This window comes from Macrobrachium rosenbergii, chromosome 27 (genome assembly GCF_040412425.1).
Source record: "Macrobrachium rosenbergii isolate ZJJX-2024 chromosome 27, ASM4041242v1, whole genome shotgun sequence".
Classification (NCBI taxonomy): Eukaryota; Metazoa; Arthropoda; class Malacostraca; order Decapoda; family Palaemonidae; genus Macrobrachium; species Macrobrachium rosenbergii.
The window spans coordinates 4568897-4596082 of record NC_089767.1 but is presented as its reverse complement, the minus strand read 5'-3'; the positions used below and the strand labels follow the sequence as shown (position 1 = coordinate 4596082).

The 27186-nt window shown below is 39.4% G+C and overlaps 2 protein-coding genes across 3 annotated transcripts in view; one reads left to right on the top strand and one right to left on the bottom strand.

Moving 5' to 3' along the window:
* Positions 1-26601, top strand: LOC136853365 (chondroitin sulfate N-acetylgalactosaminyltransferase 1-like). The gene is made up of 11 exons (XM_067128771.1): positions 1-129; positions 14289-14435; positions 15129-15285; positions 15925-16042; positions 16453-16529; positions 22897-23086; positions 23588-23899; positions 24945-25077; positions 25322-25451; positions 25720-25798; positions 26016-26601. The coding sequence occupies exons 2-11, from the start codon at positions 14303-14305 to the stop codon at positions 26328-26330; spliced, it is 1644 nt and encodes a 547-aa protein (XP_066984872.1). The 5' UTR covers positions 1-129; positions 14289-14302; the 3' UTR covers positions 26331-26601.
* Positions 1-27186, bottom strand: part of LOC136853371 (mediator of RNA polymerase II transcription subunit 24-like) — a 176798-nt gene that overhangs the window by 146111 nt on the left and 3501 nt on the right. The window lies entirely within an intron of this gene.

Genomic DNA, 27186 nt, shown 5'->3' with positions numbered 1-27186 from the left:
GCACTTCGTAACGGTGTGATAGTTCACTGGGCGTTTCTTTGGACCGTGAGTGTGTGATACGGCCGTCAGTATCCCACCTGCGTTAGCAGTCTATTGTCTGACCGGTGTTTGTGATTGCGTGTGAGCCAGGTATCTATCAATTTAAGTTCACATCAAAGGAATTTTATGTGCAGTGTTGCGTGCTTCAGATCACTTATGTGAAGTGCAGTTATAAAGTTAAGTACACCTTAGTTAAAAAGTTAAGTACACCTTAGTTTAACCAGACCACTGAGCTGATTAATAGCTCTCCTAGGGCTGGCCCGAAGGATTAGACTCATTTTACGTGGCTGAGAACCAACTGGTCACTTGGCAACGGGACCTACAGCTTATTGTGGAATCCGAACCACATTATGACGAGAAATGAATTTCTATCACCAGAAATAAATTCCTCTAATTCTTCACTGGCCGGCCGGAGACTCGAACTCGGGCCTAGCAGAGCGGAAAAAGGGGGGGGGGTTAAATATGTAAATATAAAATCAACATGAAATGACCAGGATCATATCATTAAACTTTGCATTTTTAAGTGAAAAAGTAGAGATGGAAAAAATGCATTTTAAATATTTAATAAATTTAAATTTAAATGGTTAGACATTTATGAATACATATAATTTAAAATGAGATAAATTCCACTGTAGCAGCTGGTGGTGGAATGACGTAAACGAGTCCTCGAATGATTAAGAATGTCAAGCGAGGACGAAGAAATGCACTTTTGTACGAGAGATTAAGGTTCACAACTGCGAGGGCTCAACCTTCTTCCTTTCACTCATCCGCTAAAAAATACAAAGTAGGCCTAAAGGAGAATCAACCACGGGAAACATCAGAACAAAGGATACAACACGAACGAAAAGTAACTAAAATAAACCAACAAAAAATCAACACGAATCAAAATATCAATTACTGCAATCGCATGACTAAAATCTACAATTTTCATATAAACAAATCAATAAAATCTTGAAATCAACGAATCACCGAAAACAGCAATTAACTCATCACGAAAATCACCTTACGTAAATATTTGCTTAAATCAGCACTAAATCACAAAAGCTCTCAAATTATCAGTAAAGCAAATAGCAAATTCAACGAGTAGTCAAATCCCTAAGAAATAAAATTACAGACTGCATTGAAATCATAGGTTCAATCCAGCAAGAATTTAGTAAATTAAAATACTTGAAATTATTTTCAAAACACTGGCATATAGAATATGTGACGCAAGAACAAGCATTAAAGCCCCTGATGCTTACCCTGTTGCGATAACAGTTCTGCCGAGTGTGGAAAAAATCATTCAATAGACGATCATCGCTAAGCAGTGTCCGGATCCCATCCTCGATGAATTAGTGTGTAATTACGTCCATGTTAGAGGAAAAATCCATAGTAATTAATCCAGCACTAAATACGGCAGTAATCCAGGACGGAGTCATAAATCCAGCGTGAGTGTATAAATCCTTAAATCCACTTAAATAACGAGAGAGAGGGAAAGAGAGCTGCTCCTCGTCACTCCCGTATGAGGTTATGCTGAAGACTGCTTAACTGTGTGAAAAAAACTTCACAAAGACATTAGCGGCAGGCGGATATAACTACTGTAAAGTAGTTACTATTTAAAAGCAAAGGGGCAATTAGCGACACTTCTGTATGCCAAATGTATAAATACTGAACTATTCAAATTAATAATTTGAGGTTTTTTTCAATAGCAGAGTGCTAGCCGAGAACTCCACCGACTCGTCCAACGAAGAACTGTGAAGTACAGTTAAGTTCCAATAGAAATGACGGGAAGGAAATCATTTATACGACGGGGCAGTGTTGAATATTAACCTACAATTCGACAGGCACCGTAGGGGGGGAAGTGCCGACAGTGCACCTCACGTAGTGCACTGTAGGCATTACTTAAAGGTCATTGCAGCGTCCCTTCGGCACTAGCTGCAATCATTTGTCACTGAACCTCCGTTCATATTATCTCTAACGTCTGAAGAAACCTCTCTAGCTGCGAGGTTTTCAGTTACACCTTTCAAACCTTTTAAAGTCAACGTTTAAACGGGAATGACCTCAGCTAGTGGGCCTCAGAAAGGCACTAAATTCTAAAGAACCTCTCTCTCTACCAATACAACCTCACTGGGCATTGTACAGAATTTAGCCATAAGGCAATTACTGTGAGCAGTTACACTGAATCATGTCAGGAGCCATAGTTAAGATGGAAGAACAGAATACCGAAAATTATATTTCGGTGAAAGGGCCCTCAGGTATAAAGTGGGTGCAGTATTTGCGAAGTGAACGAAAGCTCTGAACCTGATACATATTGAAATCATCGAAAATCAATAAAAAAAATCAGCATCTCATCATCCACCTCAACGTGACTTACTTAGAAGACATTAAACATCATAGTACACTCATTATAAAGAGATTATTATTATTATTATTATTATTATTATTATAAATCATCGAAAATCAATAAAAAAATCAGCATTATTATTATTATTATTATTAGAAGACATTAAACATCATAGTCATTATTATAAAGAAATTATTATTATTATTATTATTATTATTATTATCATATTACAGTCATTACAAAGAAAATTATTATTTATTATTATTATTATTATTATTATTATTATTATTATTATTATTCAGAGATGAACCCTATTCATATGGAACAAGCCCACCACTGACTTGAAATTCAAGCTTCCAAAGAATATTATTATTATTATTATTATTATTATTATTATTATTATTATTATTATTATTATTATTATTATTATTATTATTACACCATAGCACGGTCATTACAAAGAAATTATTATTATTATTATTATTATTAAAGAAATTATTATTATTATTATTATTATTCAGAGATGAACCCTATTCAAATGCAACAAGCCCACCAAAGGGGCCACTGACTTGAAATTCAAGAACCATCCAAAGAATATTAAGGTGTTCATTAGGAAGCAGTAAGAGGAGGTCAAGGAAAATACAGAAAGAAGAGATCCCACTCACTTATTAAAAAAAGGGGGAAAAAAATAAATGAATAAATTACCAAACTGATAAAAATCCATTAAAAACCAAGGAGAATCATTTTAATTGTCTTGTCGATTTCTTAATCATTTCAATCGTACCTCACCAACTTCTCGCGGCCTCCATCAAAATTATGTTAGCTAAATAGGTCAAAAGTACATGGTAGCTGAGACTAATTAACACAAAGTTATGAGAAAGTTAATTTCTCCTTAATTGCCTCGACTGAAAACTTGGGTGTCGGAGTCTGTTAAGGCTGATTCACATTATAACATCACGTCACCGACACATCACGTCACGTCAAAGTACGTGAGAATTTCTTACATGCAGTCAAATGGACTTGTTCACACCGTCACGTCACGTCACGTCACCATCAAGCACACGGCGTCCACCGTCACATCACGACACGTTTCCTTGGAAAAGCTTATTTTGACGTGACGTGACGGTCGCTAAAATCTGTGAGTCGCCGAGGTTGGACACGAAATGAACGGGATTGTGACGGATAGCGCCCATACAAGGCACGGCTGATGTCGGGACGGTGACGTGATGTGATGTGCCGGTGACGTGATGGTATAATGTGAGTCAGCCTTATGCGTCTCACCATCAAAAATCCGAGACTGGCCAGATAGGGATCATTCGTTATAAAAAAGGGGGAGACTGCAAATGATGAAGTCCAGACGATAAAGTGTCGATCCTGGGATGACAGTTGTTTGATATTTGTTTTACAATAAAATCGCCACTTCGTTATAACAGGCATTTTTCACTAACAAAACTCTCACCGGGAGGCACCCAATAGTTCGTTATATACCTGATTTCGTAATAAATAATTCGTTACGCACCTACAATTTTAAGTTCATTTACTTGAACTGGGATCGGGGATTTCACTTCCATTCGTTATAAGCCTGTATGTTATAAATAAGTATTTTAAAAGTATATAGCTCTATAAAACTCATCTAATACTAATCACTACGACCAAGGTCCAGTGCCTGTTTGTCATAGTTCTATTTCAAAAACGATACCAATTTGTATATATATATACAGTTTTTTACTGTGAAAAATTTCATCCAGATAGCGAAATAACTTAGACTAGCTGCTTCGAAACAGTTCACCTACACTGTTTCGTCGGGTTTAGAACTAGTCCTGGGGGTGGTACCAGCCGTGTTTAGTATTCTCTGGGGATCAAATGTCCCTAAAGTGCATTGGCTATCTGCCTGAAATTTCAGTCATTTCATGAAATGACTGATTGCACACACACACACACACACACACATATATATAGGGGTATATATAAGATTGTATATATATATTTTGTCTTACATATACATCATCCCATATGAACATTTATGAAAGGAAAAATGTTTGTTTTTGTTTTTACTGTGCAAAAAAATCAAAGGTAAGAGACTCCTGCTTCAAGTTTCCTGTCGTCACTAGAAGTCCCTGTAACCAGTGATTCTCAAACTGGGTGCCTTGGCCCCCTGGGGTGCCAAAGACAGTGCCCAGGGGTGCCGGAAGATTGTCGTGAATTTTGTCTTGGCTACATCATCCCAATGAACATTTGTGAAAGGAAAAAATGTTTGCTGAAGTCTTCACATAATCATGATCACTATATATATATATATATATATATATATATATATATATATATATATATATATATATATATATATATATATATATATATATATATATATATATATAAAGTACAGTGTGCTGATTTTGGTATGAGTATGGATAATCATTTTATTCATTAAATAAGAAGTTAATTCCTGCAATGTGGTGGGATGGTGAAGAATGGGTGCCACGGTAATGATTACATTAGTTAGGGTGCCATCATTAAAAAAAAAAAAGGTCGAGAACCACTGCCCTATACAATGTCATAAAAGTCTAACCCGCCTCGGAGACATGTCTCGCTCAGCAGACACAAGTCCAGGCCTCTTTCTCTAGGTAATCATTTCGTAATATTAATGCAAAATGTTAATTCTAAACAGAACACAATTTCAGAGTATATTTAAAACGAATGAACTGGCTGACTTACGAAGCACTATAGGGCACTGTGGACTACATTTTATTCAGGCACTGATTACAAACCAACAACTGCTGAACTAGATTCTTTTCATGCCTGCTGAAAACAAAATGGTTTCATAATAATAACATGTGCGCTTAGATTGCTGGCATCCATATAAGACCACTGGCCAACAATGCATTTTAAGAAGTTTCTCTATAATCAAACTCATCTACTTGTGGTATGAGTTCATTCCATGGGACAGATGTAGAAAGGCTTCAAGGCAACTGCTAAGAGAACGAAAATAACATAATTATGAGAACATCCCCACCTATTCTGGAGAACATCCACATCTGTTCTTAAGTCAAGGCAGCGACTACAAAATCGGGAACTAACACATCCCAAGAACTGTCAACTCTGACTGAGATCCGGGACTCGTCCCAGAAATCTGAGAAAGGTGCTAAACAAACAACCTTTGCATCAAATAGAGGAACAACTTGCCCAGAGATGATCCACAAAAACTGCAGTATGTTCTGGAAAGGACATTGTGCCCAGACATGACACGAGTTAGTGTATGATACTATGATTCCTCATCAAAACCAAATTCTGTAGCTGTAGTTTTTTTGGAATTTCACCCCAGGGAATATGAGGCACATGTGGACAATAGGTTTATTGTTGCCTGATCCAAGTATGGCGGCTGGCATCATCATTTATGTCCCGTAACCTCGCAAGAGACTTCATTGATCAAACACTGTTCACTTTTATTCTGAGCGATTTAGTAAGAGGCTGGATGCAGCACAGAGAAAGTAGGCAGCGGAAATGAACAAGTCTTATCCACTCATAATTACTGTACTCTCCACACAAAACCTCTCAAGGGCACAAAAAAACATCACCCTGAATATCTACAAAGGACTGACAAAAACTAAAACCAATTTACAATTATATTCAGAATACAAATCTTGACTGCTATATGTTATCTATGAAAATGGACTGGCAGGCCTAATAATGGTCATGAATTACACTCTTTACTCACTGTCTGCACAACATCCACACAAGACTCTCATAGATAACTTAAGGTAAGCTACAAATGTCACTGTAGGGTTAATTAAGGAAGGTGTACTTCTTACCCTAGTTTAAATGATGATGCAGTATTAGCAGACCATGATGAAGTCCAAAGGTATTCATTAAAGATGTTTGTTTCCAAACATCTTTAATGAATTGTGGTCAAGAAGGGCAATATTCATTTAGTGCAGGTGACTGGTCCCACCCACTAACGGGAATACCAAGAATTACTAGCGACAAACTCATTCGGTTTTTGCTGTATGTCCTCAGCGGGGAGGAGGGAGGGCTCCGTCCATAATTACTGGGTAAGTATATATAAAAATGTCATTTTTATATAAGCAACTTACCCAGTAACTACTTGGCTCATTCCACATTGGCAGATGGGATGCATGGACATATTCTACTCCTGAACATTAAGTCATGTAATGAATTTGAAATAAAGTCACTAGCATTAAGTACAATGCTTGTAGTTCTTTGTCAGTTAAGAGAGCCTGCAGTGGAGAACTGCCTCTGGTTGTTGCTCAACCTAACCTGTAGCAGCGTGGCAGTAAAGCCAGGAGCACCTCTACTGAAGTGGGAGCTTTGTAGCAAAAGAGTATTCCGATTGCTTACAAAGCATCAGTGGCAGTTATTCCATGGCTAGTAATACTTTAAAAGGTGCCTTTGCCATGGACACTATACCACAAAGAAAACAACCAGATACACTATCACCTGAGCTGAAATAAAACCACAACCCATCCACTGAGAGTGGTGGGTGCTCTAGGTACATTGTACCCCCTTGGCTGCCTAAAACTCGACAACTTATAACAAGATGAAGAGATAGTAGAAGAAAATCCTATGCTTCCTTCCCCGGTCTCATGCCAGTTACGGATAATTGCAAGGCTGCCAAAAATTTAACACTGTTTCCTAGGTCTGATACTGATAGGCCTTGGAGGAACCCAAAGAAGAAGAAGGAGGGGCGGAAGAGAGCCCAGTAGTTGCCGAGCCATAAGCTCATCCTGGCACTAGTGCCCTCTCGGCACAGTGCCCTACCATCTTAGAGTGATCCTGGCCCCTTGCCCAGAGGAGGTAGCCGGTGTGATCTCTTTCTGTTATACATAGGCTAGACCAAATTAAGTGCTGTACATCAGACTAGTAACCTTGTCCCTTCCACGTACCATCGAGCCGCAGCAATCACATAAGCAGTGTAACTAACATCAGATAATTTTAACTATTGTGAAAAGAGCCACTATGCTCATGACACGCATGGCCTAAGACCTCAGTGAGGCAAACATTTATCATATGAGGCAAACCTCATGAGTTAACTGGTAATTACTAATTGTATTAAACACAAAAAAAAACTTTGTAATTTAGTTAGAACATTGTCTCTTACGTTGGTGCTACAGTCAGGTTAGGATAGGTTAGGCTAGGAATTGCCATAGAATGACCACTAGGCTAGGTCTAAAACATCATGATTATAGGAGGTAGCATGTAATAACCGTAAGCACCTTCCAGTACTGTTAGAATTAGGTAAAGTAATGATGGAAGCTCATATCCTATCTAAGGTTAGGTAGATCCGTAGCTAGGTAGGCTACACAGGACAAATCTGCTCAGGGGAGAAGAGTAATCTAATCGAGGCGAACAGCTTGCTTAGTACAGACCTTCACGCCCGAAAAGGAAATGAAGGCACTCTTAAGGGGGGAGCTTTTATAAATCTTATGCTGTTCGCCCTCTATGCATTTATTTGTAGAATATCACTATGACTAAGGCGGAAGAAGATGGTTGTCTCAGCCGTGTTAGTGTAGGAAATTTAAAATTTAACACCCGTTCATAGCAAGGATAGGTAGCATTAAGGACTTAACCCCATAGGAAAAGTTTCCACAATTAACATTATGGTAGGGGATCTTAAGCTACTTCTTTCCTGTACTCTGTCGGCAGACGTTTTGACAAAATTTCAGACCCTGAGGGCATGAACGCCGCTCCTGTGTATTTGACCCAGCAAGGTCGAGGGAGAGAGAGCAGGAGACCTCCGTCACGAAAGCATGTCCATGGTGACGGCTTCTTCAGCCCCTTTGTCTATAGTCTTATGTTACTAATGAAGTGGCGAATTAATCCCAGAACTTCCGGTTGTCCGCTGTGTGCGCAACAACTAGTCGTCCAAGGTAAGTCTGAGTTTTGTTCAAAACTTCGTCAATTTACTAGCATCTTTCCCTGTATTTCCAGTTTCCCTTGTTTCATTCTTCTGCCACCATATAGATAACCAAGCAACAATTTGCTTTTACGAAGTCTAGATTAAGCGTAATTTATATTGTTTAGCAACATTCAACTATTCCAGTGAATTAAATAGGAATTAGGGAAGGTTAAGCAAGTCATTTTACATTCTTTACGCAGCCTTGTGTCTCGAATCCATTGTTCGGAAGAGCCCGTTGTGTTTTTAAAACCATATTAACGAATAGGAAATTGACTGCATCTGAAGTCGGGCGACGGTTAACGTAAAGTCCTTAGTTACTGTATATTCTTTGTGTCGAGGGTTCTTCTCCACCGGCGACCTTATTTCATTTATAACAGCTGTCTTTGAGGTTAATTTGTAGCTTCAATTGACAGGTTACGAGTGTCTTTGGCACACAGGGCCTTATAAATTACGCTAAACCAGTAAATAACTCATCAGCCAAGGCCCCATACGTAACAATAAATATATATATATATATATATATATATATATATATATATATATATATATATATATATATATATATATATATATATATATATATATATATATAATATATATAATATATATATATATAATATATATAATATATATATATAATATATATATATATATATATATATATATATATATATATATATATATATATATATATATATATATATATATATATATATATCGGGCTGTGGTAGCAAAACACAAAGAATACATTATTACTCTATTCAGAAAAGGCAAATAGTGCAATGTTTGCATTACTGTATTACATTATTTACTTGTAACATGTCTTGAACGTAAGAATTAGTTCGGCGACGAATGCAATGTTAACATTATTATGTTAACCTGTAAGGGTGGTAGCGCGGTAAACTACGCCAGCAGTAGTTAAACAACCTGATTGTGAGTTCACTACTGCAGTGAAATATGAAAAACTTGAATCAGCCGCATTAATAACAAAACAATAAAATACTGTCCTGAAAGCTGAAAGCTTGAAGGCTACCCAAAATCGGTGATAATCCTTCACCTAAATCTGGTCTCTGACTGCCGAATTTACGAACACAGTTGCCATCAACACTCGGTGTTACCCGAACGCCGGCAGAAACAGAATGAAGTTGTCTGCTAGTAGTTCTTGGTATGTTCCTATTAGTGGGCGTGACCAGTCACCTGCACGAAATCTGTGAAGCATTACCCGCAATTTTTTTGAATTTTCAAGCTGCCAAAGCAAGAAATTGTTAGCAGATTAATTACTGGGTAAGTTATTTACATAAAACTTAGTAGCACACCCTAACAAGTGCACAATCAGGGCCTCTTTTGTAGAGTTCCTGGGTCATTGAGTTTCGTCAAGCAGCCTCTGCCCTCCAAAGAGTTATCCATCAGGAAATACCAAATCCCTACAACAATAAAAAGGATTAAAAGAATTCACATGGATGGTAAATTACTACCATCGATTCTTACTGAACATTGCTAAGACTATGGCCCCTGTCTACAATGCCTTTGGTGGAAATGCCAAAAGACTCATCTGGACCCCCACCCAATGCAATGCAGTCACCAGAACAACTCAATCACTTGGATTTTTCAGGAATAAACCGACACCTATGGAGAGAAATTATAGTAACTTCCACAGAGAACTTCTTGCCATGAACCTAAAGCATCAGAAATTTCATCATCTTAATGGATCATCAACCTCTTGTCCATGCCCTAACCAAAAAGCAGGACCTGTTCTCCACCAGACAGCAGTGACAACTCTCAGCCATGTTGAATTCGGGTGCATGAGTAAGCAAATACCTAGCAAGAAAAATCCAGTGGCAGATGCCCTGTCAAAAGTGGAAGTGAAACAGAGACCAATTAGTATTAAACTATGACAAACTCGCCTAGGCCCAGCTTCAAGAAAGTGAAAATAACAACTAACACACCTCTATTACAAACCCCCGGTAGGAAGAAGTTCCTCTCGACATCAAATGCTCTGCAACACCAGCACGGGATGCCCCCACCCACAAAGTGCCAATATCCTTCCAGAAAAACATCTTCAGCATCATCCATGATCTTTCACATCCATCTAGAAGAACAACAGACAAATTAGTAATGCAGAAGTTCATCTGGCACAGGTCGAAAAGGGACATCATGAAATGGGCCAAGCAATACCTAGTGCCAGCATTGGTTAATTCCCAAAACCCCAGCAACACTTTGGACACCTTCATGTCAACATAGTGGGTCATGAGCCCCGTCTGATCATAAAAATATTTGCCAAAATTTAACTAATCAAAACAGGCTCATGAAATTTTCAGGCGTAATTAGTACTATAATGACGCACATTTTCTGTGAGTTTTATGATCCTACAGTGAAACAAATTATTTTTTTAAATAAAAACGTGAAATTCGGAGCTCCAAGAGATCACGATTATTTTTAGGAATTTGGTGCTGGAAGAAAAACTACCTTTCTTGGAAAGAATTCGGTCTTTAAATATTTTGGTATATCCACCTGGAACATGCAGAGAAAAAATGATCAAAATCGAACAGTAAATAAGTACATAATACAAAAAAACGAGCAGCAAAATTAGCGAAAACCCCACGCAAAAATCAAGTGTGGGGAAGGAAAAAATTCCTGTAAAAGTTATACTTCGCTTTAGGAAGAAAACCTTCTTACATTTTGTGGATCTTATGTCACTTGACAGCCTAAAACCTATAAAAATTATATTATATAAGGCATAAAAGTATAACACGCAAAGAAAGGAGACCCCTTTTCCAAAAAAGACAAAACTGGAGAAATAGCAGTTTTTATTTGAGGAACAGAAAAAAACAGCTAAAGAGGGGGCGGGGGGTTGAGGTGAGTTGGGTGAGTTTTTTTTCTTTTTTTCTTTTCCTAACATGCTAAATAACCATCTGAGCATAAAAATCGCATAATTCTCCGATAGCCAGTAACCGAGTTTTTTTTTTTTTTTTTTTTTTTTTTTTTTGGGGGCTTGACGACCATGGGGGCCGTTATAGAGGCGGGAGACGAGTTCCACATGTATCACGGCATTCTACTAGGCCAAAGGAAGACTTTTAGCAAAAAAAAAAAATACAAAAAGGCAAAAATTTTGCCAAAATCACCCTCATAAGCACTATTCAGCCCTTAACACCATCCAGAAGATTCAATACATCTTCGTGGTGATGAAGTAATCCATGCAGTAGCCAAAAGCAATACTTAAGACAGAAGCAACAGCAAATATGTGCAGAGGCATTCCCTGATGGGTGGGTTGGCCATTTTGGCAATCCTGATGACATAACATCAGACAGAGGGCCAGCATTCATCTCAGAAATTTGGATTACAACAAACACTCATCATGCAACTGCCTATACAACCTATCTGCAGATGATATGGCAGAAAGAGCCCGCCAATTCTTCAAAGCAGCACTCATCACCAGGTGTGACAGCCTGGACTGGAAGTCAAACCTACCATGGGTATTTCTCAGCCTATTACTCACTGCCCCTAAAGAAGAACCCATGACAGTCCAGTTTAACCAGTATCTGAAACAATTAGTGCCAGGAGAAGTCTTCCCCTTCGACAAGGCTGAACAACCTAATGAACTGTTAGTAAGATTCCATGCAATCATCATGAATCACTGACTGTATGTACAAACGTACAGTAGTGAAAAGAAAATATATGTCCCGAAGCACTGATTGCACATATAAACATACAAAAGTGAAAAGAAAATATATGCCCAAACCAGCTAGACATCTGCAAATTTATCTTCTTGAGAAACAAAGCTCACATACCACCTTTCACACACCCTGTCCTTGAACGGGGAAAAAAAGTTATTCGTGATACTGCTGCAAGGCCACAAGAACTGAGTCTCAATTGACAGTTCGAAGCCGGCTTATCTGGGAGCCGACAACAACCCACACATTGCCCTCTCCAAGGTCAGGGAGTCAGTTCGACTTCCACACAAATTCAACATGTGACAACGATAGTTCCAGCCAACAGCAACCAAGTAGCTTATCAGCATCCCAAAAAGTTAAACGCTTCGGAGCAGATGCATAAATATATACTGTAAATGTAGTATATACCTGCCAGTCATGTTCACTGCAGGTATTTTTACAGTATACACATCATATCACTGTTACTGGAACAATTCCAAGTTTCAGCTGGTTATTACGTTGTCAATGTTTACAATTTCATTACCCACAGCTGAGTACTATTTCAACACCCTGAACGGCTCTGGCTCTTATTGAATGTGAAATGGTCACACGAGTAAAATTTGACAGCCGTATAGATATGTAAGATGCCACCAACACACAAACTGTAAATTCCTGATCAAAGTAGAGCAAGTGTAGATGGGAGGAGTCAGTTTTCCATTAGGGTATCTTGCCTTGACGTATGTTTAAACAGAAAAGCTCCAGTACTAGCAGCAGTTTCTCTAAGTTTGTGTGGACAAAGGAGACATTCGTGTATTTGGCACATTAAAATAAAAGAAAATTGATAAAATGCTTCTCTGAGATGTTGCACTGGTCTTCTAATCTGGACGTGCCTTTTGCTCTACCAGACAGAAATAGGACCTTCCTTACCCAGGTAAACAACTCTTCAGAACATCTTAGGATGGATATATTTCAGAAACCTTATAAATTTGAAATGAAACTTTCCTCTCATTGATTTATAAATCATGTTCTGGGAATTAACTAAAATTGTAGCAGATCCTATAGATTCCTTAAAACCAGGGGTCATTTCCTGTCTGATAGGGAATGACCCCTTGTATACAAAACTGCTGCTGGTTTTAAAACTAACATTTTTCAGTCAATTTCCCTCCAAAATGAAACTACAGTATTGGCTGTTTATTTAATCAAGACTACACATATATTTCTGGGCTTTTTGAAAGACTCAACTAAAGTGAAATCTAATAAAAAATTTTACATGATATAAATCCTTACTTTGACAATCTTTTCACACACATGGCATGCATTAAGGAAGAAACCAGTCTTTGAGGCACATGTAAAGGGTGTAATCTTCCACTTTGAATTAGTGCCTGTTTTAGCTGGTGAAATGAACCAGTTAATGGAGAAGTAAACTACGCAAGAGTGTAAGGGCGACAAATCACGCCTCTCCTTCCTTGTGTTTCTCCTTTCAGATGTACATTAATCACGTCATGTATTTTACCTGTCTTTATTTCAGATTCTTTATGTACCTCATCTTATGGATCGTTGTACGGCCTTTCTGCCAGTATGTATATCTACCTTTATATGCCATGTAACGAATGTTGTACGTATTTTTATGCTTGCCGGAAAACACAAATCTTGTATGGACGCAGAGGGGGGGCCTTGGGTCGCCCACTACCTTTTTGTCTTATAAACACCTGTCGAGAATAATAAAGAACTGTTACGGGCTGCTCTAGGAGCAAGAGCCCGTGCTGGCACAAGGCCAGCTAAATCTGAAACAACAACAACATTATAAAGAATCAGTCTCTGTTTTGACATTTCTCTTGAGCCTCACAAGAGAGTTATTTCCACTTACTTTTTCTAGTAATGAAGTAGCCCAGGTTAAAGGCAGTACAGACCTCTACTGTTCTTTTTAGAGAAGCAATATGTGTGTGTGTGTGTGTGTATGTATTGCTGATGCTTACTGTTCAGAACAGAATAGCATATAGAATTTAGGCAAAGGCAAAGCACTAGCACCTATGAGGCCATTCAGCGCTGAAACGGAAATTGACAGTAAAAGTTTAAAAGGTGCAACAGGAGGAAAACCTCAAAGCAGTTGTACAATGAATCAACTGTTAGAAGTGGGTGGAAAGTAAGATGGAAGAAAGGGAATATGAAAAAGGAGGTACAGTGAATGGAATGAAAGGGGTCGCAGCTAGGGGCCTCAGAAAGGCACGCTGCAAAGACCCTAAAGTAATGCCTGCAGTGGTGGTGTGTGTTTTACTGATGCTTACTGTTCAGTGATATCTCAACGCTGATGCTTCAGAGTCATAGCTGACTCAGGTTAATCATGTGTCTCGTGTTTCCACAGAGCTTTCAGGAGAAATGTTGCAGAAATACCGTCACCAGCTACACTCATTCGTTGTCACTCAAGGTCCACTAATTCGTCTGTGCCTCCGGCTGATCATCTTACTGATTTTTACTGTATTCTGCCTTTCCAAAATGTATTCATTTACTGGTAAGAGCATAAAGTTGTATATTCTTTAATTTGTTATTCAAAGTTTCCGTAAATAAGTTGTTTTACTTTTGGAAAGAGTTTTTTCAGTTTGATATAAATGTATACTCTGTTTACAAATCACCATTTATGGCAAATGACAAATGGCATGGAACTCAATTTGCAGTGAAGTCCTTTGTTCTCTTAAATAAAGTACAATTCTTCTCAGTTCTTCCCATAAGAATTCTTTTCTCAAATGTTGGATGTAATTTACTTTTTCGACCACAGACGTCAGTTAAGTATATTGTATTTTAAGAAAAAAATTTGCATTTATTTGTTCATTCAGTGTCTTTCTTTAACCCCCAGTGATATTTAACTGATATCTTTAATGTTATTTTACTTCGTTGGAAATAACTCATACCTTATTATAGTGGAATATTTCAAACAAAAGTGTTAAATGTAAGAATTAAGAACTATCTATCTCAAGAAAATTGGAGGTAATATAATTTAACACAAAAGATCAGTTTAACAAAGGCACTGTTTATCTTGCTTTGGTCTCCCAAAGTAGTTTCACTGCCATCAGAACTTAAATGAGAGAGAGAGAGAGAGAGAGAGAGAGAGAGAGAGAGAGAGAGAGAGAACAGAGAGAGAGAGAGAGAAGAGGAGTGGCAGACTCCTGGAAATTACAATAGCTAACAGATGAACCTTTCATTCAAGACAGTGTAAAAGATCACCTGTGGAATCCGTTTCGAGCCACGAGGACCCAGAAGGGAGAGTCACGGCCCAGAGATTTTGCCCATAATTTACCCCCTCGGGAAGATGACGATGAAATCCTAAATGAAGATCCTAGGTATCCAAGAACGCGGGACTGGCTGTGAGTAAAACTGAAGGATTAACAAAAGGAAAATGAGATGCAGTCGACCCCCGCCTATTCGCGGTTCTGGATCTGAGGCTTCACCTGTTGGGGGATTTTTCTGTGGAATGTATATCCACATTGTTCGTGGAAAATTCCCCTCTTCACGGAATTTTTCGTGGAGCAAATTCACTAAGCATTGTATTTTCATATTATTTTCGTGACTAAATACATTTTTCCATGATAAACTATTAAAATAGGGGTATAAGCATTTCTAGAGGGGGTTTTTGGTGTTTGAACTATCAAAATAGCAGTTATAAGCATTTTTAGAGGGGTGTCAAGTATTAGCATATTTTAACTATTGGAGGGGGGCAGGGGGGTTGTGGTCCCTATCCCCCGCAAATCCCGGGGTTCGACTGTATTCTTTTTGCATGCATGCAAACACCACATTATAATTCTGGTAGTAATAAAACTGATAAGCAAAGCTTTAGCTATGGTCACCAACTTGTAGTGCACATTTTGAGAATGCTTCCCTTGGCGTTATTTGAAGGGAGAGGTTTTACCTGCTCCCAAAACGTTTTCTTACGCGGTCATTTTTTCTACGCTCTCTCTTCTGAACTGCAGTTGGAACACCCCATCAAATCTGCATTTCTATTCCAGGTATGACCACATCTACTACTCTTTCTACGACGGCAGCCGAGTGTACACCAACCAAGAATACACGGGAGGAACTGTTTCCCGCAGTACGCACCATGACGAACAACTCATGCTTTCACAGGTCAGGTGCCATAATCTATTCCATTGCAATTATCCTGACAAGGGACCTATATTGATGACTATTTTGTCACAACTCTAATTAGCTGTTACCGTTTAAATTTTACCAAATGATTTACTAAAGAACTGACCCTCACAAAATAAGAGTAGGCCTACTCATCCTTTCAGCTGACGAAAGGTCTGCCTTTGAGGAGGATATCTTCTCTTACTGACTAACATCCATGTTCCCATTTCAAATGGAATATTCATTTATAGACAAAACTATTTCACAAGGAACAGGAACGGCAGACTAACATATCGTCGACATAATCAATATAAAAGATATGCTTAGGATGTCTGAGAAAAGTCATTTCTCGTGACCCAAATGATTATTAATCACTGTATGAATGGTAGTTTTATCTTTTCTTCCTGTAGGTGCGAGAAAGAGCCTACAAATACTTTAGCACCAAGTCCCCAGGAAAATACTCAAAGGAACATTGCAACTCCATAAGGTAAGACCTCATGCGGTACATTGGTTACCAAATTGGTGTAAACCTGAGTCTCTTGAAACCAAAAAAATATATAAATAAAAATAATGCATATTATCACTAAGATCAACATGTGTATCATAATCGCATTAGCTCAGTTTGTCACACTATGTGTGTTAAGGTTTTTATGTGGTAGTAGCTAATGGCTTTGAGGGCTACTTGGTGTGTTTATAAGCCATAACAAGTAAAAAATGCACAGAAGTTTCTTCAGCGCAATCGAGTTTTCTGTACGGCTACTACGGCGTATAATCAAGACCACTGAAAACAGATCTACCTTTCGGTGGTCTCGGTATAATGCTGTATGAGCCGCAACCCATGAAACTTTAACTACGGCCCGGTGGTAGCCTATATCATTGCCAGGGGCACGATCATGGCTAAATTTAACCTTGAATAAAATAAACACTACTGAGGCTAGAGGGCTGCAATTTGGTAAGTTTGATGACTGGAGGGGGGATGATCAACATACCAATTTGCAGCCCTCTAGCCTCAGTAGTTTCTAAGATCTGAGGGTGGACAGAAAAAGTAGAGATAGAAAAAGTGCGGACTGACAGGCAAAGCCTGCCTTTCTAGCTTAGCCAACAACGGTCTTTTACTTGTATGGTTATCAACAGCGCTTCAAAGGTCCTCACACACACACACAGAAACATGCACTCTTACAAAGGGTAGAACATTACATAATATTAGACAACTCAGACAACCAGGAAACTTCTCAAAACACAGGTTATGTAGAACTTATATGAAAATCGTCATTGACAAGCCTCTTCAACAAATTAAACGTACAACAATTTCACTAACAGCATACTAAACATCTCACTAAACAATTACATGTTCTCAGTACGTAACACGCGTTGAAACAAAACTGATGTATTTAACTAATTTTCCAGAATATACTGTGAATGAAAGATTTCACTTCTTGAAACTGTAACGTGGAAAGCAGTGCATGGGGAACTACACATAAGAAAAGCCTCCATCACATAATACTTTGACAGCACACCCCAACTTCAAAAAAAATTCTCATAATTTTTTTTTTCAATTTAGTCTGCTAAGGTACTCAGCACAACTGTTGGGCTTTCCTGGGATGCTCTACATTTATGGAATTTGTAGTTCTAGATTGCTGTAGCTCTAGATTGCTGTGACTCACCTCATACTCCTTGGACTTTCAATCTTGCACTTTTGGATGGAAGGAAGTGACTTGTGGTCTATATATATCAAGAAATCCACCCATACACGTGCAGATGGAATCACTTTGATGCAAATACTGCTGGCTACTTCTTTTCAAATGTGAAGTAGTTCTGCTTGTTCTTCTTGAGTTTCTATTTTATACCCAAGCGGAAATATGCCATCATCAAACTCTAGCAGGTGCATGGTACTTGTAATACCACTCCATTTTATTCAGTCACCCCTTTTTCACTAGGTCAGTTAAAGAAGCTGTAAGATTTGCATACTTGTTCACAACAAACTTTCAGTGGTAGCCTGGCAATCCTAAAAATGATCTCACTTTCTTGGTCTTTGGTTCTAGCGCAACCGAGATCTTCGTCAGTTTCACTTTATTACAACTGTTCTATTACAGCTGACCTTGTGTCTTGAGAATCCCACATTACTATATCCAGTATAACATTTGGAAGATAGAATAGTTGGCCCTGCTTCCCTTACCCTCCGGAATAGGTCCGTGAGTTCCTCCCCTGATGCATTCTTCCCATGATGCTGTTGAGTTAACACACTGTCCACAAAATGGTCAGTGTTCATGGCTCCAGCTAGCATCTTCCTCATTATCCTGTTTACAGTCACTGCTGAGTTCACTAATCCAAATGGCATCCTCTTGAATAATATCATCCACCTGACACTGAGAGGTGGGTGGTCTTCTCTTTTGACTCTTCCTCCAATGAGATCTGTCAATAACCCTTGGTGAAAAATTTGTCATTACAAGTTTCATCATCATCGCCTTGGGATTTACCATCATTTTATTGCCCTGGATTTTTGTTAATGTCTTGACATTCTTCCAGTGGCTACAATACCCGCTTCTTCTGCTGCTCGCTTAGGTCACTGATAATACTGACATCTTGGTACAGCACTTCTTCCATCTGTGGCCTAGGTTCTAACCAGGCCTCTACTGGAGTTACATGGTCCTTATTGGCTTCCTCCTCAGTGATGGTCACACTTGGGTATTTTTCTTCCTCGATGACAGTTGCTGGTACTTCATTTACTTCCCCTCTCATTGTAGACAGACAGGATGCTTGTATGAAGTCTTCAGTTCTCTGCCAACATTAACCTTGTAGTTCATTCAATTAACCATATCCTTGACTTCATATGGCCCTCTCTGCTGCAGCCTCAACTTGTTTGCTTCTCTTGGCAATAACACTAACACACTGTGTCCAACCACGAACTGATAATCTCTGGTCCTCCTATCGTAGTGATGCCACTTATGTCCCCTTGCCACATACAAACTCTCTTGCCAGTTGACATGTCTTTTCCAGGTGATTTCTCAGCCTGATTTCTCAACTCCAACACATACTGACAGGTGTTGAGCACTTCATCCTTGTTGTAGTCTCTTGTTCACAATTCCTGGAGAATCTGCATCAGTCCATACAGTAGTCCATCAGTCCATACAGTAGTCCAAATTGTAAAAATCCAGTGGCTAACTGTGACACTTCTTGACACACGACAAGATCACTGGCAGATACAATTCCAATCCCGTGCTTTCTCCTTGTACATCTTTTTCAACATGGATTTCAGCACACTATGGATCCTTTCACACAATCCATTGCACCTCAGGTTACAAAGAATCATGAACCGCTGCTTGATGCTTGTTAGATGGATCACCTCCCTCATCATCTCAAAAGTAAACTGGATACCTGAGTCACTAAGCAATCGTAGGAGAATCCCACTCTGCTGAAAACTTCAAGCAAGTGCCTCTGCTATAAGTTTGGTCTCTATTTTAGGGAGTACCACTGTCTCTGGGTATCTTGTAGCGAAGTCCACCACTGTCAGGATGCATCTGTTCCCCACCCCCCAATACTGATGACATGGGTTTGATCGAGTCTACGGCTATTGTCTTGCATGGCTTCTCCATTAATGGCATCTTTTATAGGAGTATTTTGCTAGCACAGCCCCGAAGTGCAGTCTTTTGGCAAATATTACAGGGCTTGTAAAATCTGGTGATGTCCACAACCATTCCTAGCAAATTAAAACTGCTGGTTATATTGTCCACAGTCATCCTAGACCCTAGATGACCACCAATAACGGATTCATGGACTAACTTCATTATTTGGGTACAATATATGTCTAGCACTAGGAGTCGCTGTGTTCCCCCAGCCATCTTGCCCTAAAAACAAGATATAATATGACACTGATAACTTGAACTTAAAGTTCCCTAAACCTTGATCTTTTATTGTGCATCAATCCTGTCAGTGGCTTGATGCTATATTTTTTTTTATGGGCTTGGTCTGTGACCACAACCACTGCTGTTTTGGTACCAACCTTTTATAATTCCATCCCAGCATCACTCTCCTCTGGCTTGATATTTTGGCCACCTTACCATACACCTTTCCATAATATCAGCTTCAGTTTTCACCACTTCTTCATAGGCCTTTATGCCTTGAAGGTTTCCAAGAGTAAGGTCCATAAAATGGCATTATCTAGCCACATGGCATGTAAATCTCCTACATAGTACAGATTGTTCACATTGGTCTTTGCAACTCAATACCTAGGGATACTCCTATCAATGGGTACACAAACCCACTTCTTCGTCCTCAGTTTCCAAACTTCTACGTGCAGCCTGTTACCTCATACCACTGTTACTTTCTCCATGCATACATAACCTTCATTAACTGATAAATTGTGGTGCCTCTTCCTCTGTTCATCTGATTTGCATGTTCCTAACATAACAGGCACTTTAGCTCCAATTTTCACTTTCAGCATCACCAGTTTTGACATGGACTTCCAACTGTGCTTTGGTGACGTCCTCAAAAGTCATGACGACAGTTACCTTCCTCAGTTCTTCCACTACCATTGTAATGAAGGCCTTTTGCTTGAACATTTGCTGGTCCTTATTCTTAATAAGCACACAGCTCACAGCTTTGTTTCCTGGCTTGTGACACACACAGCACCTACCTTCACTCTTGTCAGTCTGCCGCTGCTCAGCTGTCTTGCATTCTGTAGGTTTCTGGATACTCTTGCTAGACTTCTTCACTGACTCTTAGCATTTCCCTGTGCTTATCCCATGAACGTAAAAGAACCGCTCAACAACCCTCTCCATCTCACCAACGTCCTTAAGTACTCTTTCCCTGAGGAACAGTTCAGTTTTAGTCAAACAAATGCCGACCAATTGTTCTCTGATGAGTAAGTCTGCAAAATCACCAAACCTCTTTATACTGAATTCAGCCATTTCGATCCACCTGTTGACACACTTCTGTAGCCTAGTTACAAATTAACATGCAGTCTCGCCTTGTCCAGGTTTAGCTTCACAAAATTTTTTCCTAAATTCTTCTTCAGTCATCTACTATGTACTATTCAAAATTTCTCTCTTCAGCCTATCATATTTCAAAGCTTCTTCACAAGGCCATAATACAAAAATCTTGCATATCCTCACCTGTTAATAATGCACTGAGCCAAACAGCCCACTTCCATAAGCCAGCCCTGGCTCTCTGCGAATCTCTCAATTCTTTCAATGAATGTCGTCAAATCTGGGTGACCTGGGCTTTTGCAGTAACTACAGGGGTGCTAGTTCAGCTTACTGGTCTCTCTAAGGTTCTACTTCAAACCTCTGCCTTAAGTCTTAATACCAGAAGGTCATGTAACTGTGCTCCTGCTTGTATTTTCTCCTCATAAGCTCTCTGCCTTCCAGAACTTCCCTTCTGTTGCCAGCAAAGGCTTCATCTTGCTTCTCACAAACAAAATCCCTCACGTCTTGTCCTTTTAAACCCATTTCCCAACGAAGCTCTGCCACAATATTTGTGCTACAATGTGTAAGGTTGGGTTGGTAGTGGCCAGTGGCTTTGGATTTTCTGTTATGCACTATGCTGGTATCAAAGTGTGTAAATGCACCTTATATTTTTACACACATTTTGTGTCATTAAACGCATCAAGAGTAAAGTCATTGGCTACTTCACTCATGAACCCTAACTCACACATCGTGTGACACAGTTTTTCAAAAGAAACTCCAGCAGATATTCGCAGATGAGCGAGAAGGCAGTCATTAAGTTGACACCTGACGGCAAAGACCATCTGGTTAAGCTCTCTCTCTCTCTCTCTCTCTCTCTCTCTCTCTCTCTCTCTCTGCTGTTAACGTATTTGGACGACGGTTGCCAAAAACGCTTAAGAAACAAACGTAAGGAAACCATAATAGCTAATTGTCAACAAATGTTCTTTTAAGATTAATAATTCTTAACAAATAAAGGTGTTGCACTGACAATTTTGCCATGAAAAATTACACAGTTTAATTACAATATTTAGCACATTTCAGGTTCATGATTAAAGAATGCACAAATTTTTTTATGAAAGAAAATTACCAGTGCAGGTGCACAGTGACTTCTGAAATGGGGACAGGCGAGGAGGAGGCAGCAATAAAATTCTTCATCCAGGGAAATAAGTAAACAAATGAAATAAATGTCTCTGTAGCCTGGACGATACACTGATGGTAACCACCAGCAGATCTATTAGTGTGTTTTAAATAAGGTTAGAATAGGTGTGAGTAAACTGGTATTAAAATGCGTCGAGGAGGTGCGAGGCCCGAGACCACATCCATCAGAAATGAGGTTTTGCAAGACAAGTGTTGGTGAGGTCATTCCAGTCCTCCAGTTCCCCCCGCAATGGCGACTTTTGCCTCTAAGGCCCTGTCCACACTAGCGGGCACTGCCTGACGGGCAAACACTGTTCCCATAACCGTTCCACTATACTGACCGACCGAGTATGGAGCCAGAACGATGTGACTGTCTGGTAACACTGCTTCAGAAGCGAGAGAAAATATAAACAGCTGGAAGTGCCCTACGGGCATGCCCGCTAGTGTGGACAGGGCCTAACACAGCGTCCTTGAAAAATCGAAAGTGTGAGGTTACATTCCAAAGATTTGAAATATGCAACAATGTGAATCAGAGCCTTTCTATTTTGGATCTTTCCCAGGTAGTAACCCCCAAGGGTTTTAACCCAGTATGTATCAACCTTCGCAGCGTGTTTGGTATACAAGCCCATTGGGAATTACCGTAAAAACATAAACAAAAGACTGTAAATATCATAAAGATAATGACCCCCAAGCAATATTAGTCCTAGATAACGCCCCCCAAAAACCCTTGGGGGTCACTATTTAGGAAAGATCCTCTATTTCTTCTTCTTGAAGGTATCGCATCATTCCAACCGTTGGACTCGAAGCAGACGTCACTTGTAATGACACAGCTGCTATGTCAGTGGATAGGCTGAATATCATCTTGCCTCTTAGACCACCCAAGGTCACCTACCATCATGCAGTTTCTCCTACGACGGCAATCAACATCATTGTGACTCTAAGAGGCAGACAGGACACCCTAAAGGTGGGCCAGAGAGAGACGATTACATTTTAAGATAGAGGTGCATTTTGTTTAGCTTGTCTGTGTCTTGAAGTCTCCGCTTGACATGTCTGGGTCTATCACTATTTATGTCTGTACTACTGCCAGTGTTCCTATTTGCTATACAGGCCCCGTTTGTTAAGGAGGAATAACCTTGTTGAAAAGGGTAACGATTTAAGAGCCATAAAACATTTTTGCTTGAATTCATCAAATACCATAACCACTTTTCCCACCTAAAGAAAATGGCTCGTTGAATGCGAATGTATTTGAGTGTCTCTCGAGTTTACAGATTTAATATCATATTCATAAGAATGCTCCATTGCAATTCTGTTTATACAAATGTCTCTCCATTCGAACTGTTTCAAAATAAATGAAACCTCATAAATTTTGAATATTCAAACCCCTTTACTGGTATAGGCTAAATAAGTCGCTTCTTAGAAAAAAGGTCACATATTCATACAGCTTTTCTTCTTGATTTTTTGGCAGCTCTTCATGACGAATCTTGTTCAGGTCCTGCGAGAAAGTCATATCAGAGTGGGACTCACCCTCGTCTACTTTGCTGACGGGAATGAACAAAGTATAAGAAAAATCCTAAAGGATTCAGAAGCAGAGATTACTAGACTGAAGACACAATTCATCCTTTTGGAAAATGCAGATTTTTCCAGGGGCATGGGCCTACAGGAAGGCGTGGAACAGACCGAATTCTCTGGGCAAATCCTTTTCTTCTGCGACGTAGACGTTCTCTTCACAAGTGCTTTTCTCACCAGATGTATCTCGACTCCTGTTAGGGGCCATCAGGTGGGTGCTTGCGATGCCATAGTCATCCCACTTGCCAGTGTAACCTGGTTGATCATTATGACAGTGATGTACCATGAGCAGCATACAATGTATACAATTTGAAAACCAAACCAAAGGTCTGAATTAAATGAGACGTTACGAGCTCTGATGAGAAGGATTCATCCACCATACAGTAAAATATGTCATAAACACAAGTCTGCAGTTTACTGAATACACGTCACAAACAGGATAAAAACAAGTCAACGACTGTAAGCGGAGAAAGAACATTTGGCAAATGCTGTACAATCATACGACTCATAACTGGGTAGGACTATCGGTAAGTCGCCACTTGTACTCAACCTGTTTGTGCTGTGTGTGAGAAGTTGCCAACGTGTGTTTATAACAAGTTTCACTGTAGCGTGGATGTATCTTTAAACAGATTAATAACAATGCCAGCCACAGAAATGAGATAGTGAGTTTGGAGTAAGACCAACAATGGCAAAGATTCAGTTTACAATCTTGTCCTCCGTTAGTTTAGGAATCAGATTGGGATTATCATAGTAGAAACATGTTCCTAAAGTGGAACTCACAACTGACTGATTCAGATTTGGAAAAGGCAGTCCCCGGTTAACGGCGGGGGCTCCATTCCCAGCCAAGCGCTGCTAACCGAAAATCGGTGATAATAGCGCCGATAAACCATTTAACGGCACTGCTAACTGGATATCGGTGCCAATAACCGGTTATCGGTGCCGATAAACCGCTTACCGACGCCGATAAACCGCTTACTCGTGTGCGTCCCCCAAAAGTCCTTTCTTGCTTTCTGGTCTTTGTAGGTCCTAAAACAAATTCAACTAAAGGCCATCAAGAGCTATAAAGGCTATTAATACAATACAGCAGTACTAGAAAAAGGCGTTTCTATCCGCCTTAAAACAGAGATGCAGACTGGAAACTCATCTGAATATAAATACAGTACAGTGCACTAAAACATATTCTTATACATTCATTTATTTTTTACGGTATGGATTTATTTTCTCTACATTAAATTACTCTCACTGTCTCCGTGCAGGTGTTCATCCCCATGGTATTCTCACAGTACAACCCAGAATTTGTGTACCCACTGCACAAACATCGGATTCCTCCTCCGCTGAAACAAATGGAGGTGAAAGATGATCATGGCTACTGGAGAGTCTGGGGACATGGTAAAACTATTTGCTGTTTCCATTTCGTGTTGTGAGTTGACAAGTTTATAATTCATACTTCATAGATTAATATTAAAAATAAAGTTCATCCATCAAAGAAACAGCATTTAAGGCCTTCTTGTACCTGCGTAACAACAAAGGCACTTTAAAAAAGGGTTGTGAAAAATCTGACTTATATACCATGTTGTCCAGGAAACAAATTCTTGAAAGGTCCTATTGATATTTCTTTCTTCTTCGTCCACAGGAATGGTGTGTGTCTATAAAGAGGACTTCCTCAAAATAGGCGGTTTTGACAAAGACCGCACTGGTTGGGGAGGAGAGGACCTTGCTTTTGTCAGGAGAACCATCAATGCTAGAGATTATAAAATCATACGGTAGATGATGTTTTAGTTCCTGTTCGTTTGAAACAGATTCCTAATGTTGTTTACAACTTACTTGTCATCTGTCCCAAATAGCCTAGCAATTCCATTAGGTAACTCCATAAAGCTGCACAAATCATGCAAGGTCTTCAGTATTACTTTCTTGCCCAGCACGAATCTCCATACTGCAATGAAACTAATGGCTGCAAATATCTTGGGTGATATATATTTTTTGTATCAGTTCTTGTTGGGTCAAATAAAAATGGAGCACTTTCTTCCCCAGGTCCTTGGAACCTGGTCTTTTCCACCGGTACCACAAGAAAGAATGCGATGTCTCTGGGAAATATTACTCATGCTTGAAGGTTGGTATTGCATTTGGAAATCAACCATAAAACAATGTGAGCAGAGGATAATCAGGATTATCATTGTTACTGCTGTATTTTATTATTTATAACATTTTAAAGGTGCTTTAAGATTTTGCACCCATACAGCTTGCTACCTTGACTAATGTTTAAAGTCCAAGGGATCTTGAACATGTAAAACACTAATAAAGGAAAGAAATTTTCGTTTTCATTTCAGATGAAAGCATCGAACGAAGCATCAAAACAAGCCTTTGGATTCTGGTACTTCCAGCAACAAGAAGGCCTCTCAGTGTATGGGGCCTTGGCCGAGGGCAACCAACCCCACTACCACGACGAAGTCGAGATAGACCCGAGGGAAACGGAATCAGAAGCTTTGTACATCCCGGATAGCATAGCGGTGGTATCCCAATATCGATCTCTGTGGGACAGCCTGTGCTTGCTTGTATTACTATCTGTCATTGGACTGGATATGTTCCTCATGATGCAGAACTGGCAACTTATGAGACAAATGGGAGTGGCGAAGGATGTTTAGCTGTCAGTGAAAAGTTTGCCTAAGCGGCAAGTGCTGTGTGTATATAGCTAATCAACAAAGAGCATGTAGGCCTAAATGAGAGCCCACCAGTTTACGGGTACGGAACCTGATATTTTGATGCAGTTTAAAAAAAAAAAAAAAAAACTAGATTTTTGTTTTTGTTTTAAACATAATGTGAAATTATTCATTGTAAAGCAAATTTTTTCCTATCCACTGTTGTGAATTTTATATACGCGTTTTATTTGTATCATATAATTTAAAAAAGATAAAATTAGATCATTTATTCACCAAAAACATCAGTTTGGTCTCAGAGTCCGAGCCATTCAAACATTGCTTTCTGAACAAGAGACAAGGACAGTGATGAGGCAGAAACTGAAATGGAATCAACTCCTCACTTATAAACACTGCAAAGACCAAAGTTCAATTTAGACTCATCACCACCATCTCCAACATTTCCAAAACTGTGCCACACAACGGGCCTATGTGAAACTCAGTTATTTATTCAAGTCTTTCCTGTGCTTCACTCCCACAAATCTCCACTCATATCCAGCCTCCCTTCCCGTGGTTATCATCCAAGTAGGTCTGAGTCTTCCATCTCTTCTGATACCCAGAGGAACCAAGGTGACACTACCAAGTACGTACTACTCTCACGGGTAGTGTGAAGAACATGTCCAAACCATCTCCATCTCCCTTTCAACATTATCTCATCTACATGTGGAACTTCTGTAATTTCTCTTATGGTATCATTTCCCACTCTAGCCCACCATCTGATTCCTAACCTTCTTCAAGCTTTATCCTTAAATCGACGGAATCTTTTAGAAGTAGTTTCAGTGCCATACCATGATTCCTACTCATA